The sequence below is a fragment of the Geotrypetes seraphini genome, chromosome 1 (genome assembly GCF_902459505.1).
Source record: "Geotrypetes seraphini chromosome 1, aGeoSer1.1, whole genome shotgun sequence".
NCBI lineage: Eukaryota > Metazoa > Chordata > Amphibia > Gymnophiona > Dermophiidae > Geotrypetes > Geotrypetes seraphini.
Genome location: NC_047084.1, coordinates 336,109,178 through 336,126,972, shown reverse-complemented (window position 1 = coordinate 336,126,972; position 17,795 = coordinate 336,109,178). Strand labels below are relative to the sequence as shown.

Sequence of the window (17,795 nt, the reverse complement as noted above, 5' to 3'; positions counted from 1 at the left end):
TAAAAACAGTTATTGACAAAAGCCATGCTCGAAGAGCTCTGCTGCTTTGGTTTTAGCCAATCTAAGTACCCTAAATAGGAGTACACATTTATTGGTTGCACACCATTTGGTTTGCTGATATTGGATATTTGGGGCACACAGCCATGTCTGAAACTTTTACCAAGAAAGCTCGATGAGGTGATATGACTGAGTGACCATAGAATTGGGTAGAGGAAGTGCGCTAAATGTGGACTACCTGGACTTCAGCAAAGCCTTTGACACGGTCCCTCATAGGAGGCTCATCAATAAACCTAGCTGGCTGAAATTAGGACCTATGGCATAGGCGGTAATGTCCTATTATGGATTAAGAACTGGTTGAAAGACAGAAAACAGAGTAGGTTTAAATGGTCAAAGGAGAAGGGTAAATAGTGGAGTTCCAAAATCATTCAAAAAGACTCCTGCACAGCTGAAATCTATAATTTATCACCAAAAGCCTAAGTATCCTGCAAGCACTAATCTAGCACTGCTGTCTCTTTCACTTTTTTCAGTTAAATAATGGGGTTCCCAAGGAGTCTGTGCTGGGATCGCTGCTTTTTTAACATATTTATCAATGATTTAGAGATGGAAATAACTAGTGAGATAATTAAATTTGCTGATGAGGGGAGTGTGTGGCGCAGTGGTTAAAGCTACAGCCTCAGCACCCTGGGGTTGTGGGTTCAAACCCACGCTGCTCCTTGTGACCCTGGGAAAGTCACTTAATCCCCCCATTGCCCCAGGTACATTAGGTAGATTGTGAGCCCGCCGGGACAGACAGGGAAAAGTGCTTGAGTACCATAATAAAATTCATGTAAACCGTTCTGAACTCCCCTGGGAGAACGGTATAGAAAAATTGAATAAATAAAAATAAAAAAAATGACACAGTTGTTCAAAGTTGTTAAATTGCAAGAGGATTGTGAAAAATTGCGAGAGGACCTTGGGAGACTGGGCATCAAAATGGCAGATGACCTTTTAATATGAACAAGTGCAAAGTGATGCATGTGATAAAGAGGAACCTGAACTATAGCTACATAATGCTGGGTTCCATGTTAGGAGTCCCTGCCCAGGAAAAGGATCTAATTGTCATCACTGAGGATATATTGAAATCCTCAGTTCATTGTGCGGCAGTGACTAAGAAAGCAAATAGAATGTTAGGAATTATCAGGAAAGGAATGGAAAACAAAAATGAAAATGTTATCATGCCTTTGTATCGTTCTAGGGTAGGGCCACAGCTTGAATACTGTGTGCAGTTTTGGTCACCATATCTCAAAAGATATAGTGGAATTGGAAAAGGTTCAGAAAAGGGTGACAAAAATGATAAAAGGGATGGGATGACTTCCCTATGAGGAAAGGCTAAAGCGGCTAGGGCTCTTCAGTTTGAAGAAGAGACAGCTCAGAAGTGATAAGATAGAGGTCTATAAAATACTGAGTGGAGTGGAAAGGGTAGATGTGAATTCTTGTTTACTCTTTCCAAAAGTACTAGGACTCTAGGGGACATGAGATGAAGCTACCAAGTAGTACATTTTTTTAAAAACAAACCAGAGAAAATATTTATTCACTCAACATGTAATTAAATTCTGGAATTCTTTACTAGAGAATGTGGTGAAATCGGTTAGCTTAGCAGGGTTTTAAAAAGGTTTGAGTAATTTCCTAAAAGAGAGAGCTTGGGGAAATCCACTGCTTATTCCTTGGATAAGCAGCATAAAATCTGTTTTACTACTTGGCATCTTGCTAGTTAATTGGGACCTGGGTTGGCCACTATTGGTAACAGAATACTGGGCTTTGGACCTTTTGGTCTGTCCTAGTATGGCAATTCTTATATCTTTAAGTGATCTGGATTAGAAATTGGTTGACTGACAATTTCTCAGGCCTCTCCTACATGATTCCATCATGTTCTGCATTATATCTCTTGTTCTCCATCCCCACCCTTGTAGCCCATTTTCCTTCTTGCATACTCACTCTCGCTATCTCGCGGCTCGCTATCTCACACTTTCTCGCTCTGTTCCTTCTCACCACTTGTCCCCATTATGCTATCTCCTCCCTGTCCAACATTTCTCCATTTCCCATCCAACCACCATTGGTCCAGTTTTTCTCAATCCCGTCGCTTCTCTAATTTGTAGTGACATCTCTCCCTACGTAAACCTTTTCAAAGCTGTCTTTGTATTCGCTGTCTGCAGCCTCTAAAACAAATTTGCAAAGCATTACTCTTGCCAGCATCCAGGTTCTTCTGTCTGCTGCTTCCCATCTATACAGGAACAGGAAGTTGCATCAGACAAAAGGTGCTGATGTTGGCACAAGCGGTGCTTTGTGAATCGCTGCCAGCAACCTCTCAAACAAGACAGCTTTGAAAAGGTATATGTGGCGTGGAGGGAGAGATGCCTTCATGGATTAGAGAAGGAACAAAATGGAGATAAGCCGGACCGCTGGGAGGGGGGTGTCTTGGGGTGATGTCACTTCTGGAGCTCAAAGAAGTGCCAGAACACATTGTGTACCTAGGAGTCGGGTACCACAATGTCAGGCCTTGTCAATGAGCCAGCCTCTTGAAGATGGCTTTTTAATTTTCCTGTAAATTATAATTTAGCATTTGGCTGCACAGTCATGCTGCTTTGGTCTAATGTTCTAAAATGTAAACTTTTTAATGAGTTGAGATTAATGGTAGTTTTTGGGACCCTCAAAAGGGTCTGGGAGACTTTGACAAGGAGGAAGGAGTCATAAGCAACTAAGAGAGGGCTAGAGTTACATCTTCTTTCTAAGCCCTGCAGTGCTTTTCCTTTCCTTTCCTCTCCTCTCCCCTGCACAAAAAAGTAGCACAGGCTGATGAGAGGGGAGAGCTGCAGCTGGTGGAGAAAGTGAGAGCAGCAAGGATGGCGAGAGTGGTATTGTAGCAGGAGGAGGGAGAGGGCCTTTCAGTGAAGTAAGGGAATGCCAGGCGTTATGCAACTCTGTACAGGGACTGGAAGCAAGGACAGGATTGCAGAGCTGCTGATAGGATGGAGGGAGCTGGTGGCACCAGGAAATCCAAACTTGGGTGGTATGCCTGGGCTTTCTTATCAGAGTCTAAGTGTTCCGGAAGAATGGGAGGTATTGCAGCATTCTGTATGCAGTAGTGACTGCAAAGTTTTTCTTAGAAATAGATCAAAACGTTTGGACCTGAGTTGGTGGTTTACTGGACAGCTCAACCTGAGCACTGAGGTTAATGTGTAGGGTCTGTTTGGAACATCCCAGTTCCCCAGTGGTTCAGTACACTTTTTAAAAGGTAAAATAGTGTGTGGTGCATCTCTCTACAGGGGGTATGAATGAGAGGGAGAAACCTTGAGTGAGCATGACAGTAGCATTAAATTCTGAATTATTTCCTTCAAATTCTTATTCCCAAAGAGAGAATTCAAGTCAGTTTTGTCTTGGTGCCTGGGTGTGTAAGCTTCTTATTTGTTGTTTTATATGACAATTAAAAAAAAAAAAAAAGTAAAACCAGAATATATTCTGTGAAGAAATTTAACACATACTTTTTTTTCCTTTTGTTACCACAGCAATTTGGATCTTCAGTTACGCAGGTATGTTCATGTTGTAGAAATCTAGGTCAAGATATTCAAAGACATCTATCCAGAGAAGTACCCTAGATCAGTGGTTCCCAACCCTGTCCTGGAGGACCACCAGGCCAGTCGAGTTTTTGAGATAGCCTTAATGAATATGTATGAGAGAGATTTGCATATAATGGAGGTGACAGGCATGCAAATCTACCCAATGCATATTCATTAGGGCTATCCCCAAAACCCGACTGGCCTGGTGGCCCTCCAGGACAGGGTTGAGAACCACTGCCCTAGATTGTCCTATCTACATAGTATGGTTTAAAATCTCTTCACTACCTGCAACAACGTTGTTTGCTATTCAGATAAATTTAGACAACAAAATAGCAAAGAGTGGTGGTGGGATTTGAACCTTGGCTCTCAGTCCCTTGTTCTTACCACTTGGCTGCTCCTCCACTCCTCTACTCCTTTTGATGGTTCTCTTTCAAAGTTTGTTGCCGGGGGGGGAGATCATTCCAATGATCAACCACCCTTTCGGTGAAGAAATACTTCCTGGTGTCGCCATGAAGCTTCCCACCCCGATTTTCAACGGATGCCCTCTTGTTGCTGTGGGTCCTTTAAGAAAAAAGATATCATCTTCCACCTCGATATGGCCTGTGACATATTTGAACGTCTCAATCATGTCTCCCCTCTCTCTGCACTCCTCGAGTGAGTATAGCTGCAACTTACCCAGCCGTTCCTCATACGGGAGATCCTTGAGTCCCGAGACCATCTTGGTGGCCATTCGCTGAACCGACTCAACTCTCAGCACATCTTTTTGGTAATGTGGCCTCCAGAATTGTACACAATATTCCAGATGAGGTCTCACCATGGATCTGTACAATGGCATTATGACTTCCGGCTTTCGGCTGACGAAACTTCTACGGATCCAACCCATCATTTGTCTAGCCTTGGATGAAGCTTTCTCCACTTGATTGGCCGTCTTCATGTGTTCACTACAAGGCATATGTGGAAGGATTTCAAAATGACACTCCACATGCACATGTTCTTTCTTACCCTAACCTTTTTTTCATCACTTGTTTCTAGGGAGGCTTGAGGGGAGAAACGCAATTCCAAAACACTTTACACAAATAAGTGTGTCTGGACATATATTTTTGTTTCATTTCACATGAGGTAATGGTGTTGAAACATAGGAGTAGGGAAGCAAAGAGAACAAATGTGAAATTTCCATTGCACCCCCCCCCCCCCTATTGTTTACCTGTATGTAAAAGTTATTCTCTCATTCTAATCTCCTCACCCGTTCAGTTCTCACCACAAAATGATGCCTGGAATATAATGCCGCCAAAGTGCAGGTTTCCAATTAACTTCCGGTTCTTACATTATGCTTGCTGTTCTATACACTGATTTAAATCCTTTCGACCAGATTGTATCCAGAGTGAATATCCATCTTTGCTCTCTTTGCCTCAGTTTGTTGTGAATATTGCCCCGGCACTTAGAAACTATTAACTGTTCAAGTACCATGCATTGCAATTCATCAAACGTATGATTCAGTTGTGTGCAGTGTTTTGCCAGGGGTTCTTCAATGCAGTGATAACAAATACTGGACCTATATTCAATGAATCTTGTTTTCAGATGTCTCGAAGTTTGTCCTATATAAATCAAGTCTCACAAGGACAACGCAACATGTTCCTCAGTTAACATGCTTAGACCCAGCCATGAATATCCAGATTTAGTGATGCTGTAGGTATGTCATCTTCCAAAATGCAGTGTTGCAGAACCGTTAGTATTAGACCTTTTCCTTTTCTTTCAGGACTCACTGACATTCTGTTCTTACCCTTTCATATTTGATGCTCAAGCCAAGACTAAAATGCTGCAGACTGATGCAGAACTGCAGATGCAGGTAAAATTTGTGACCCAGTGCAACATTGGCATGCACGCCTCCCCTCTCCTGCACCCCATCCCTCATACACACCACATATTACTCCTGGTAGAATTCTGCATGTGCAGAATTCAGTGCAGACACAGGAAGTAGAGGAGGAAGTGAACGGCTAGCTGGCGAGTCACTTCCTCCTCCTGTTCTGACTTGGAATCAACTATTTATGTGAACCTTGATTTTGCATGTACAGAATTCCACCAGGAGTAAATATTGGGGCTCTGCCTGCTTTCTTCTTCTTTGTGACTCTGTACAGCACTGAGTATGTCTGGTAACACTATAGAAATAATTAGTAGTACTAGTAGATGAAGTAAAGGGCCTTTTCTGGAGGTGAGAAATGGTCTCTATCTCATTTCCCCTTTGTGGGTGTATGCACTCGACAGGATGTATTACCTGCTTTTTTTTTTTTTTTTTTTGCTTTCTACTGTATGAAGTCCTGATTAGAGAGTGACACGTTGAACACACACTGCGGCGACTCGCAATGGACTGCGGTTTATCCACAGCAACCGGAATGCTAATGCCCTCCTCTCTGTGGGAACGGTGACCAAACTTCTCACCGCCCATGAGAACAGTAAAGATCCTTGTCCCCACAGTAAGAAACCCCCCATCATCCTTTACTGATATTAAACGTGGCGACCGTGGTTCACCAAGCCTGCATGCTGTTGTAGAGCGTGGCAAAACTCATTGTTTTTATATTCGCCCCACCATTTCCAAAAAGAACCCATCCCTCAGCTCCCCTGGCTCCCCTCCAAATCCCAGCGGCTCATCCTCTTCCTCTCGACTCCTTCCCCTGGAGTGCAACATTGGAAGAGGAAAAGCGCCAAAGTTGGCAGCGTCGGGAAGTCCTGCTGGGCTCAGCTGATTGGGGATTCCCTGCAATAAGCTCAGCAGGTTCAAAGACAGACACACACACACACATTCCTGCCCATCGGCAGAAGGGATGCCTATTCCCTCCTGCCTCGCAATACCCCCCAATGTCCTCCACACCCAAAATCGGCAGGAGGGATGCCCACTCCTTCCTGCCTGGACTGGACTCCTTGACTGGAGTCTGGAATGAAGACAAGCAAGAGGGATGCCTTCTCTCTTGCTGGCAGGCCCAGCTATTCAAAATGGTGGGCCTTCCCAGTGCTCCCTGGGAAGGGCCTTGTATACCTTGACCAATCAGGTTCCAAGGTTGATGTGTTCTATCCCACTCCCTACTTGTCTCTTTCACAGAAGATGGCTAGACATGAGGGAGTAAAGGAACGCAAAAGAGAGATGTTGGGAGGAGGGCATAGGAACAGAGGATTGTCATGGCATGGAGGGTATAGGGACACAGAATAGTGTTGATGATGAAGGCAGGGAGATGGGCACAGGGGAAATACTAGAAATGGAAATATAGGAGGCAGGAGGGAGATGCTTATTGAACATGGGGAAAAAACATACACAAGAGATGGAAGATGAATGGTGAGCATGGAGAAAGAAGACATGTCAAATGGTCAGGAAACCCTGGCAAGAGGTGGAATTTAGGCATGAGCAATTAACACCAGCTCTGTGGCTGGCGTAAGTGCTTGCACCTAAATTATAGGTATGTATTTCACCTGTTAGGTTAATTCTTTAAAGGAAAGGCTTTGCAGGATTGTTAGTTTTATAGGAGCAGTGAAAGATCAGGGGAACCATTGTTTTGCTGATGGCATTACATGGATAAGCATAACTTGGTCAGCAGTGTGCATAGTAGTTTTTTCTGAAAGTTATTTAAAAACAATACATCTTATACCTATGTATGTCGATCTGTAAACATCTTAGCTTTTGTAAGCAGTATATATTTTTTTAAATCAAAATAAATGTGTCACAAAAGTGTACAGTTTCTGAATTGATCTCTACATGTTGTGCTACTGCTGCTATTTCTCAGCAAAATTCTATTCCAGTCCTCAAAGATTAATCTCTCTCTCAAAAAAAAAAAAAGATAAACCCTTTCTCAAGCAAATAACTGGCATGGTGAACAGTTTTTCAGGTTTGTGATTCAGGATTCACTACTTTTTGTTGATAGGTCCAGCATGGCTCAATGTCTCGTATGCTCTTATTCCACAGGTCGCTATCAATGAAGCTAACCTGCAGAACATCTTCATGCTGCTCACTCTGGAACCCCTGCTGGCCCGGAACCCATTCTTGGTTCTTCATGTCCGTAGAAATAACCTTGTGGGGGATGCCTTGCGAGAGCTGAGCATTCATTCTGATGTTGACCTAAAGAAACCTCTAAAGGTAAGAAACATTTTTAGTGCAGTGTCCTTCCTTTCTTCATTATCATTCCAGTCTTTGTACACAGTGCTGGTAGATTAGAATGTACTTCTTTATAGAGTACCTTCTGTGTGAAAACACCCTGTCAGCAACCTACAGGGCCCAGGAAAATATAGTAGATGACGGCAGATAAAGACCCGAATGGTCCATCCAGTCTGCCCAACCTGATTCAATTAATTTTTTTTTTTTTAATTAACTTAGCTATTTCTGGGCAAGAATCCAAAGCTCTACCTGGTACTGTGCTTGGGTCCCAACTGCCAAAATCTCTGTTAAAACCTACTCCAGCCCATCTACACCCTCCCAGCCATTGAAGCCCTCCCCAGCCTATCCTCCACCAAACGGCCATATACAGACACAGACCATGCAAGTCTGCCCAGAACTGGCCTTAGTTAATTTTTAATATTATTTTCTGATTCTAGATCCTCTGTGTTCATACCACGCTTCTTTGAACATATTTTCTTTGAACAAATTTTTGTGCTGCTGTATCTGTTTCAGGGGCTAGCTTGTCACATGATACTACTTTGCTTAGAAGGTAACAGCTACATGATCTTTTTTGAGATCCGACACCTTTCTCCCAAACTGCACCCTATTGTATTGTATTTGAGTGAGTGGAACAGATGTAGCTCTTGCACACATATGGATAATCATTCTGTACATCTGGCCTTTGTAAGCAAAGGTAGAGTTGAGCTCCTTTATGCTATTCTGGTTACTGACCAGCTTGCATTCATAAATGACCATGGTTGGTGAGAGGTACACTGAAAATCTTCCAGCTGACATCTTGTTTTCAGCTTTTCTCCCTTTAGTTACTGCTCAAAGCAATGTTTGGACTTGGGGTAGGCCATCAGACTTCTTATTGGCTTAGTCAGGTACAAGTGTGGATAGCGATATAAGATGGAGTGCAAGAGAGAGTGGGTTACCTAAGTGAGAGGACGATCTCTTAGCAATGTGTAAAAGAACCAGTGCAAGACCTTGTGAGGGAGTCGATAGGACAAAACCACTTCCCCTTAAGGATCCTCAGTGTCCTCCTTGGACAGATGATCTTACAGCCACACAAGAAGGTGACGTCCCCGTGACGGAGCCGACCCGGCAGTCTAAAAGCTGCAAAGCTAAAGAGCTTTGCGCATGTGCCAGCCCTCCTGCCCGAATGTATCCCTCCTGGCCCCTATATAAACAAACCCCCAACCGACCAACTCAATTTTAAAAGTTTCCGCGATCTATCCGACTCGGTAGTCTGAACGGTGTCAGCCGTTTTCTATATATCGCTTCAACTTTTAATTAATCAACATTTCTCTACACGATTTCGACTTGGCAGCGCTCTGGTTCAGCATGTCAGGAAAAGCAAAACCTGGTTTCAAACGCTGCTCCACGTGCGCCTTGAAGATGTCGGCGACTGACCCGCACGCCTCGTGCATCCGTTGTCTGGGTCCCCACCACCGGACTTCTTCTTGCGCTCACTGCGCTAAATTAAACAAGCGCTCTCTCAAAATTCGAGCGCTGAAGCTTAAGGAATTCGAACTATCTAAAGCAGCCTCCGTTCTCCCCTCCGCCTGCCAGCAAGGGGCATCGGAGCCGCAGGGACTGCCTCCCACGGTGCCGAAGCTGGTAATTCGCAAACCAGCTCAGGCACCGACGTCTCCTGCGTGTGTCACGTCGGGCCCGATGACGTCACACGCAGGGACGCTGCCTATTGGCTCTCTTGCTCCCCGGCTGCCTATTGGCTCAGTGGCTGCTCCCACTGACCAATCCCGGCCGGATCGCTCACTCTCGATCCCGCCCTCGGCACCGACTGAATCCAGCCGTCGGCACCGAGCTCCTTCTCATAAAGAGCCTGCAGCACAGTGTTCTGCCTCCCCAGACTGGCATAGGCACTCTGCTTCAGCCAGCCCACCCAGGAAACTGAAGAGGAAATATAAGTACCTTATTTCCTCCAGTTCCTCCTCCTCCTCGGGCTCTCCTCCTGCCTTGTCTGCTGCTACTGCTCCAGCCCAGGATGTGCTTCCTCCCCAGCTCTCTCACCAGTCTCAGCCTCTGATGCAGCCGGCACTCTTTCAACTTTTCCAGCAGTTCCAGCTCTTTCAACAACAACATCTGCTTTCTGCCTCTCCTCCGCTCCTCTCCGCTCAGCCTATTGAACAGGTCACTCAGCTTCCATCCTCACCTCACCTGATCCAGCATGATGCCCATCTCTCTGACTCTGTCTCCACTACCTCTTCTATGGCGGCGGAGCTGGAATCCTACTATGCTTCCTCCTCGCGCTCTCCCTCGCCTGATCCGCAGACGGATCCCCTGCTCTCTTCTCTGGCTCATGAAGACACTCCATCTGAGCGGGATAGGGCATCACCCCCAGAAGACACCTCCTACCCACGCTTCCTATCCAAGATGGCGTCTTCTTTACAATTGACCACCACGGCCCAGCCGGACCCCCGGGAACAGAGACTTCAGGTCCTTAAGTATCTTCATATCCCTAAAGAAGTGGTCTCTTTGCCCCTTCATGCTACTCTGGCTGATTCTCATAAAGCAATCTGGAACACTCCTTACTCGTCCCGGGTCACAAAACGCAGTTTGGAACATAAATACAAAGTTCAGGATGTGGCGGGGTTTGGCAAAACTCAACTCCCTCACCAATCCCTGGTTGTCCGCTCTGCCTTGCGGAAATCCAAATCCTTCAAAGACTTTGCATCTACTCCACCAGTCCGTGAGATGCACATCATGGACTCCATGGGTAAACGAGCATACTAAAACTCCATGCTGTCTGGGCGAATTGCCATCCATCAGTTCTTCTACACCCAATACCTCTATTCTAATATGGAGGATATGAGAAAACTGGTCGAGACCTTACCGGTGCCCACGCAGGAGGCTTTTAATGCCGTCCTCTCCAACTTCGAAGAATGCTCCAAGAACCTTATCCGGGCAGCTGACGATGCCTTTGATACCGCCATGAGGGGAGCGGCTACAGGCATTTCCACCCGCAGACTGGCATGGTTGCAATGCTCTAAACTGGGGGTGGACATCCATGCAAAGGTGGAGGATGCTCCTTGTCTCGGGGACAGCTTGTTTGGAGACAAGGTTAACCCTTTCAGGACCATAAGGATCGTAGGCCAATTTTTGTGGTTTTGACGACATTTTTATGGTTAAAAAGGGCTTGCAGATGCCAAAAAATTGATTTTTTTTTGTGAAATATCATTATTTTTTTTTTTTTTAAATCACACTTCTGGCTTATGGACAGTGTGGCAAGTGAATCTTCTCGTCAATCTGGCAACGACGCTAATGAATGAATGTCGGAACCAGTTTGTTTACATAAAGGCAGTATCATATGGAATCCGTACATATCAAATTTAGAACTGTAGACTATCCCAATCAAAATTTATAGTATTTTAAAGTTATGGGACAAATATGTCCCTTGGTCCTGAAAGGGTTAAGGATCTTATTGAGGGGCTTAAAGAGGATTGCACCACACTGGATGCTCTGGAGGAGGATACCGCGCATCACTCCAAACAACCCTTTAAGAAGCAGCTACCTTCCCAACGGCATTTCAATCCCAGGAAGTCATTTTCTTCTGCCAGACAGTTTGCTCCATATCCGCAAAAGCAGTTTCGGCCCTATCGACAGCAATCCTCCAACAGAGCCCCAAGAGACCGTCGCTCTCCTAAACCCGCTCAACCTGCGGGCCAGAAGCCCCAACCCTCTTTTTGACAACCCTCCCCTTCCCGCTGTTCCGGTGGGAGATCGGTTGAGGTTTTTTCTCCAGACCTGGCAAGATATAACCACAGACACCTGGGTCTTGCACATCATTCAACATGGTTACCGCCTTCGCTTCCTGGCTCCTCCTCCTTGGTGCTCCCTTTCCCACCTGCCACTTCAACCATCTCACCTGCTTCCTTTGCAACAGGAGTTATCTCGGTTGCTGGACATTCGGGCCGTAGAGCCGGTTCCCGAACAACAGTGGGGCCAGGGGTTTTATTCCCGATACTTCCTCATTCCAAAAAAGACAAGAGGCGTTCGCACGATTTTGGACCTACGGAACCTAAACAAATTCATATTGAAGGAGAAGTTCCGCATGCTTTCGATCTCAGCCATTGCTCCACTGCTCCAAGTCGACGCTTGGCTCACGTCCATAGACCTTCAGGATGCCTATCTGCATATTCCCATCCATCCCTCTCACAGGCAGTATCTTCGTTTTGTGTTTCAGAACCTTCACTACCAATACACGGTTCTCCCTTTTGGCCTCTCGTCAGCACCAAGGGTCTTTTCCAAATGTGTCATCCCCATAGTAGCGCATCTGCGCAAACAGGGCCTGTCCATCTTCCCCTACCTGGACGACTGGCTCATTTCGGCTATGACGCCCTGCCTCACCCGCCACGCTTTGAGCCAAACTATCAACCTCCTTCTACAGTTGGGATTTCTCCTCAATTTTCCAAAGTCCCATCTCCTCCCATCTCAATCGCTGCAATTCATCGGGGCAACTTTTCAGACTCAGCAGGCTATGGTTTTCCTCCCGTCACTGCGAGCACAAGTCATCCAACAGCTGATGTCAACCTGGCACAAAGGGCTCTGGGTCACAGCCAGGGACGTTCTCACCTTGCTAGGACACATGGCGGCCACAGTGCAAGTGCTACAGTTTGCTCGCCTAAAGATGAGACCTATCCAATGGTTTCTCAAAACCCATTGGAACCAGTTCCTTCAACCACTTTCCACGAAACTGCAATTAACTTCCCAGGTGCTTCAGGACTTGCAATGGTGGTTTCAGGTGGATCCCCTAGCTCACGGGCTTCCATTTCATCCCCCTCAGCCTACTGTCACCATCACAACGGATGCATCCAAGAAAGGCTGGGGAGCTCATCTTCTCTCTTGGTCCACGCAGGGCACCTGGTCCCCAGCCTTGGCTCGCTGCAGCATCAACTTCCTGGAACTGCATGCCATCCATCTCTCTCTGCAGGTGTTCCAACACCACTTGCACAGTCAGGTCATCCGGATCCGTACCGACAACCAGGTTGCCATGTTCTATGTCAACAAACAGGGCGGGATGGGCTCCCCTCGCTTATCCCGCGAAGCCGTCTCCATTTGGAACCTCACTCTCCAGCTCCACTCCACACTGCAGGCTGTTTACCTTCCGGGCACGGACAACCAGCTCGCAGACAGACTCAGCAGGCAACTCAGTCCTCACGAATGGTCGCTTCGGATCACAGTTACGCGAAAAATCTTTGCAAAATGGGGCACTCCTCACATCGACCTCTTTGCATCCCAGATGAACACCAAATATCCCAGATTTTGCTCCAGGTACGGAGAGCCAACCTGTCTGGCAGAAGATGCGTTCCTCCTCCACTGGTCCCAGCATCTCCTCTATGCATTTCCTCCGATTCCTCTGATTGGAAAAGTTCTTCAAAAGGCCATCGCAGACAATGCCTCCCTGATCCTCATCACACCGTATTGGCCATGACAAGCCTGGTTCCCCGTCCTCCTCAACCGGGCTTCTCAGGCTCCTTGGATTCTTCCGCAGTTCCCGGACCTTCTCGCACAACACGATGGCCAGTTGCTGCACCCCAATCTTCCATCTCTCAAATTGACAGCCTGGCTCCTGCTACCACACTGACCGGGGACTCTACCTTCACTCCGGAGGTCCTACACATCCTCCTTGCCTCCAGAGCTCCTGCGACTCAACGCTCCTACTCCGCCAAATGGGCCCGTTTCCTGCGCTGGTGTTCAACCCGTCTTCTTCAACCCAGTCTCGCGCCCTTGGCTCAGGTCCTCCGCTACCTTTCATCTTTGCAAGTCTACGGATTATCCTACAACTCCATTCGCATTCATCTGGTTGCCATCTCAGTGTACCATGACCCCGTGGACGCTGTCTCTCTGGTACGCCATCCTGTGGTCAAGCGCTTCTTCAAGGGACTTCCTTGTCTGCATCCTCCCCTCCGACCTCCTGTGCTGGTCTGGGATCTCAACCTCGTGCTGCAGGCTCTCATGGCTCCACCATTTGAACCTCTCTCTGTTGTACCTCTCAAATTTCTTACCTGGAAGACTCTATTCCTAGTAGCTATTACCTCGGCTCGCCGCATTGGAGAACTCCATGCCTTGGTTTCCTATAGTCCCTATACCCAATTTCTTCATGACAAAGTGCTGTTACGGACTCATCCTAAATTCCTGCCTAAAGTAGTCACGGCCTTCCATTTGAACCAATCCATAGTGCTGCCTACTTTTCATCCGCCTCCTCACCCTTCGCCTGAGGCCGAGAGACTCCACACCCTGGACTGTGCCAGAGCTCTCCGCCTCTATTTGGACAGAATGGCGAGTCCTCAGCGGCCGTCTCAGCTGTTCCTCTCCATCCATCCATCTTCCTCTCCTAGACCAGTGTCGAAGTTGACATTGTCCTCTTGGATTACCCAGCTCATTGCGTACTGCTACGCCTCCGCCTCCAGTCCTGCTCTCCAGGAGATCCCTCCGCATTTCACGGCTCATGACCTCCGAGCTATGGCTACCACCTGGGATAACCTTCGCCTCGCTCCTCTCCAAGAGATCTGTCGAGCGGCTACCTGGTCCAGGATTCATACCTTTGCCAAGCACTACTGCCTTGATGTGGAATCCGGCACGGATGCATCACTGGGTTCTATGGTCCTGCAAGCAGCATTATGAGGCGTCAACTTCCCTCCTCCACTACGTCTCAGGTAACAGATCTTTATTATTATACATAGCATGTTATGTTTCTGTTACCTTCAGCTCGGGAGGCACCTTCTTGTGTGGCTGTAAGATCTCTGTCCAGGGAGAAATAGAAGTTGCTTACCTGTAATGGTAGTTCTCCTTGGACAGATGATGTTACAGCCACACAATCCCGCCCAGCCTCCCCTATTGTTGCCGCCAGCTTTATACCTAACTGAGTTGGTCGGTTGGGGGTTTGTTTATATAGGGGCCAGGAGGGATACATTCGGGCGGGAGGGCTGGCACATGCGCAAAGCTCTTTAGCTTTGCAGCTTTTAGACTGCCAGGTCGGCTCCGTCACGGGGACGTCACCTTCTTGTATGGCTGTAAGATCATCTGTCCAAGGAGAACTACCGTTACAGGTAAGCAACTTCTATTTCCCCTTAAGGATCCTCAGTGTCATAGCTCTAGGGGGAAGTGACACAGGAGGGGTGGAGCCAGAAGAGCAGGAACAAGGAAGTATATAAACTAAGGCCATAGCTAGGTTAAGGAGGCCTACATTTAAAGAGCATTTTGTTTATTTTCTCTTCCAAACAGCAGGTGCAGGAGAAAGATGACAGTTCATGTTACTACAGACCTGTATATTGTAGTAACTGCAGAGTGGCAGAAAGACTAACTGATCCATCTACTCTGCCCAGTTAATCCTGTCCATGTTGCCAAGGATACAGAAATGCAGAACTTTTCCCCCGCTTTTTCATTACATACATATGTTGCACTGAATGGTTTCTATTTAAATTAAATGTTATGTTAAAGATGGAACCCAATAACACATATACACAATTTATTTAGTTTATTTAAAGAATAGTTATCAAATACCTACCTATATATCACCCATGTGAAAAAGTAACTTCCCCTTTAATTAACAAGTTGGCCAGATCTAATTGATAACTAGATTTAATTGATTATGCTACCTGCCATATTCAGTCTTGAGTCTCGGGCACTACTCACCTGGGTCAGAATCTCTCTCTTTCTTTTGTAACACTATTGGCTTTGCCATCAGGTACTTTTTAATCACTTGTTGGAAGGGTGGAAGCTCCACCTTTCATTCTAGCACGAGTACTGTTCCGATGACTAGCATAACTACTGAAAGCAGTTTCTGTAGCCTAGAAGGTAAGCCCAAAGGCACAATATTTAATAGGCAACATCCAATTTAAAACAAAAACAGGCCTAAAATATCTGTATTTTAAGGCAGAATCGCCAAATGTGATAAAAGGTGCCCTTCCTTCCACAAGCATGCCAACATAAATTACAACTGCTTCCATACATATATTTCAGTGTTGCAGGCATGTAATACTCAAACTATCTTTCCCCTCATTAAAAGGTGTCATGTAAATTAGGAAAATCCTTTTTCTTCAAATTCACTGAGCTTTGGAATAACCTCCCTGCCCCGTTGCTGAACCAAGGCTCATTCCAATTATTCCGAAAGCATCTGAAAACCTGGCTTTTCTTCAAAACGTAAAGCTATCTATTTAAAATGTAAAGCTAGCTATCCTCTTCATAACCTCTAATTTCTTATTATGTCCTTCCCTCATTTATTGAATTATCTGTAAACCGTGCCGAGCGCTATCTTTATGGAGATGATGCAGTATACAAACTTAAGGTTTAATTTAGTTTAATAACATTGGTACAACATTTTATAGGCATTCTCTACCATATTACTTGCTATAGATATCTTTTAACAGTGTTTAAAAAATTTTTCACTCCTTAATGTCATACATTTTGCCCAAAAAATATCTGCCCATAGTGCTGTATATGTTATGGGTGGAGCATCTTTCATTAAAAGAGCTTGATATAACCTAGATTATCCCCTCCCCCCCCAGTCATAGCTGTGTTTCCTTCAGAAATAGAATTTTGGGCTTGGTCTGATCTAGTACAGCAACTTGGATGAATGTTGTGAAGTGTTATGTTTACAGCTCCAGAGTAGGAAAGGGAGAAGGAGTCGTCATCAGGAAGTGTGACAATTGATGGCTGCCCTGAGAGCTTTGTAATACTAGACTGTGGAAGGAAATCTGATGCATGGCTCCTGGCTTCAGGACCATTCCTGTGCTGGCCAGTCTAGGACCAGTGAAGGGGGAAGTGTAATAAATTAGAGGATAAAACCCCAGGTAGGTGTGAATGAAGGCCTACTGTACCAGAATCCCAGCACTAGTTCTGATTGCACTGGAAAGGGAAAAGAGGAACTGCTAGGTTAAAGATGCAAAAATGTCATCAACATCTTGGAGACTCTTGCTTGGTTCTCGAAGGCCTCTTTCCCTTTGCAGGTGATATTTGATGGTGAGGAGGCTGTGGATGATGGAGGAGTCACAAAAGAGTTCTTCCTCTTGTTGCTGAAGGAACTTCTGAACCCCATCTATGGCATGTTTTCCTGCTACTCGGATTCTAACCTACTTTGGTTTTCTGATGCGGTGAGTTGAGAATGATTATCCAGTACTGCAGAATGTAATCTTTACTTTGTTTGGTCAAAACAGGGTGATGTCAATCACTGTCAGCGCTTATCAATCTTACTGTGGCCGTGGCCCCAAGATGGTGGCCAAATTTGTGCAACTGGTGCCAGAGGGGCAGAAATTTGTATGCCTATAGAAAATCTACTCAAATTGTGACCCCCAAATGCAGAGTTATGTGACCCTGTTTGGGGTCCTTCTACTACTGTGACTACTATTTATTTCTATAGAGCCGTTCTGTACAGAGTCATGAAGAAACAGCTCTGGTCTAGGATTTGTTGCAAGTAAGGCAGCCCCACCACCACAGGACTAGAAATTATATCTTGTTGAAAGGTAGTCCTAAGGGTTTCCAAACCCTTGTTACAAACAGGCAGAACTGAGATGTATGAAATTTAGCATGAAAGTGGTATTTGAGCCAGATATATTCTGCAGAGTAGGCAGACATATAGAGGAAGCAAAACATATAGGCCAGATTAGGGGTTGATGTGTTGCACAGTACAAGAGTATCCAGAGGAGAGTATAGAGTTGTAGGAAGACTGCCTTGTTAGATGTCAGTGGCGGAGGAGAGAGACCATAGCAGAGGCACATGGTTGTTGACAGCCTGATTTCGTTTCTGAAGGTCAAAATAAGAGAGGCAAAAGTGCAAATACAGATGTAGTTAAGGGTGAGCAAAATTATTGGCAATGATTGGCTTAGATTGGGGAGTAGGATGGGTAAAATACCTTTGTACTCGGATATAAATCCATCTATTTATAAACTGAGACCATGTCTTCCACCCTCCCCTCCCCCATTTTTTCCCCAAGGGAAAATGTTAGCTTCAATATAAATGGAGGATTTATATATCAACCAGAAGAGCTCCTGCTCGCTTATTCTGTACCCACCTTGGGCTTACTTAATTCCTCTTGTGGTCTA

General features: G+C 45.8%; 1 protein-coding gene across 11 annotated transcripts in view; it reads left to right on the top strand.

Annotated features, from left to right (window-relative positions):
* The window catches only part of HERC3 (HECT and RLD domain containing E3 ubiquitin protein ligase 3), a 134,168-nt gene that overhangs the window by 97,743 nt on the left and 18,630 nt on the right, over positions 1 to 17,795 (top strand). For all 11 annotated transcript variants that reach the window (XM_033959192.1, XM_033959183.1, XM_033959200.1 and 8 more), the window contains exons 16-19: positions 3,543 to 3,566; positions 5,350 to 5,439; positions 7,543 to 7,713; positions 16,704 to 16,847. In XM_033959192.1, the coding sequence (XP_033815083.1) occupies positions 3,543 to 3,566; positions 5,350 to 5,439; positions 7,543 to 7,713; positions 16,704 to 16,847 (429 nt within the window). The remainder of the gene's footprint in view (positions 1 to 3,542; positions 3,567 to 5,349; positions 5,440 to 7,542; positions 7,714 to 16,703; positions 16,848 to 17,795) is intronic.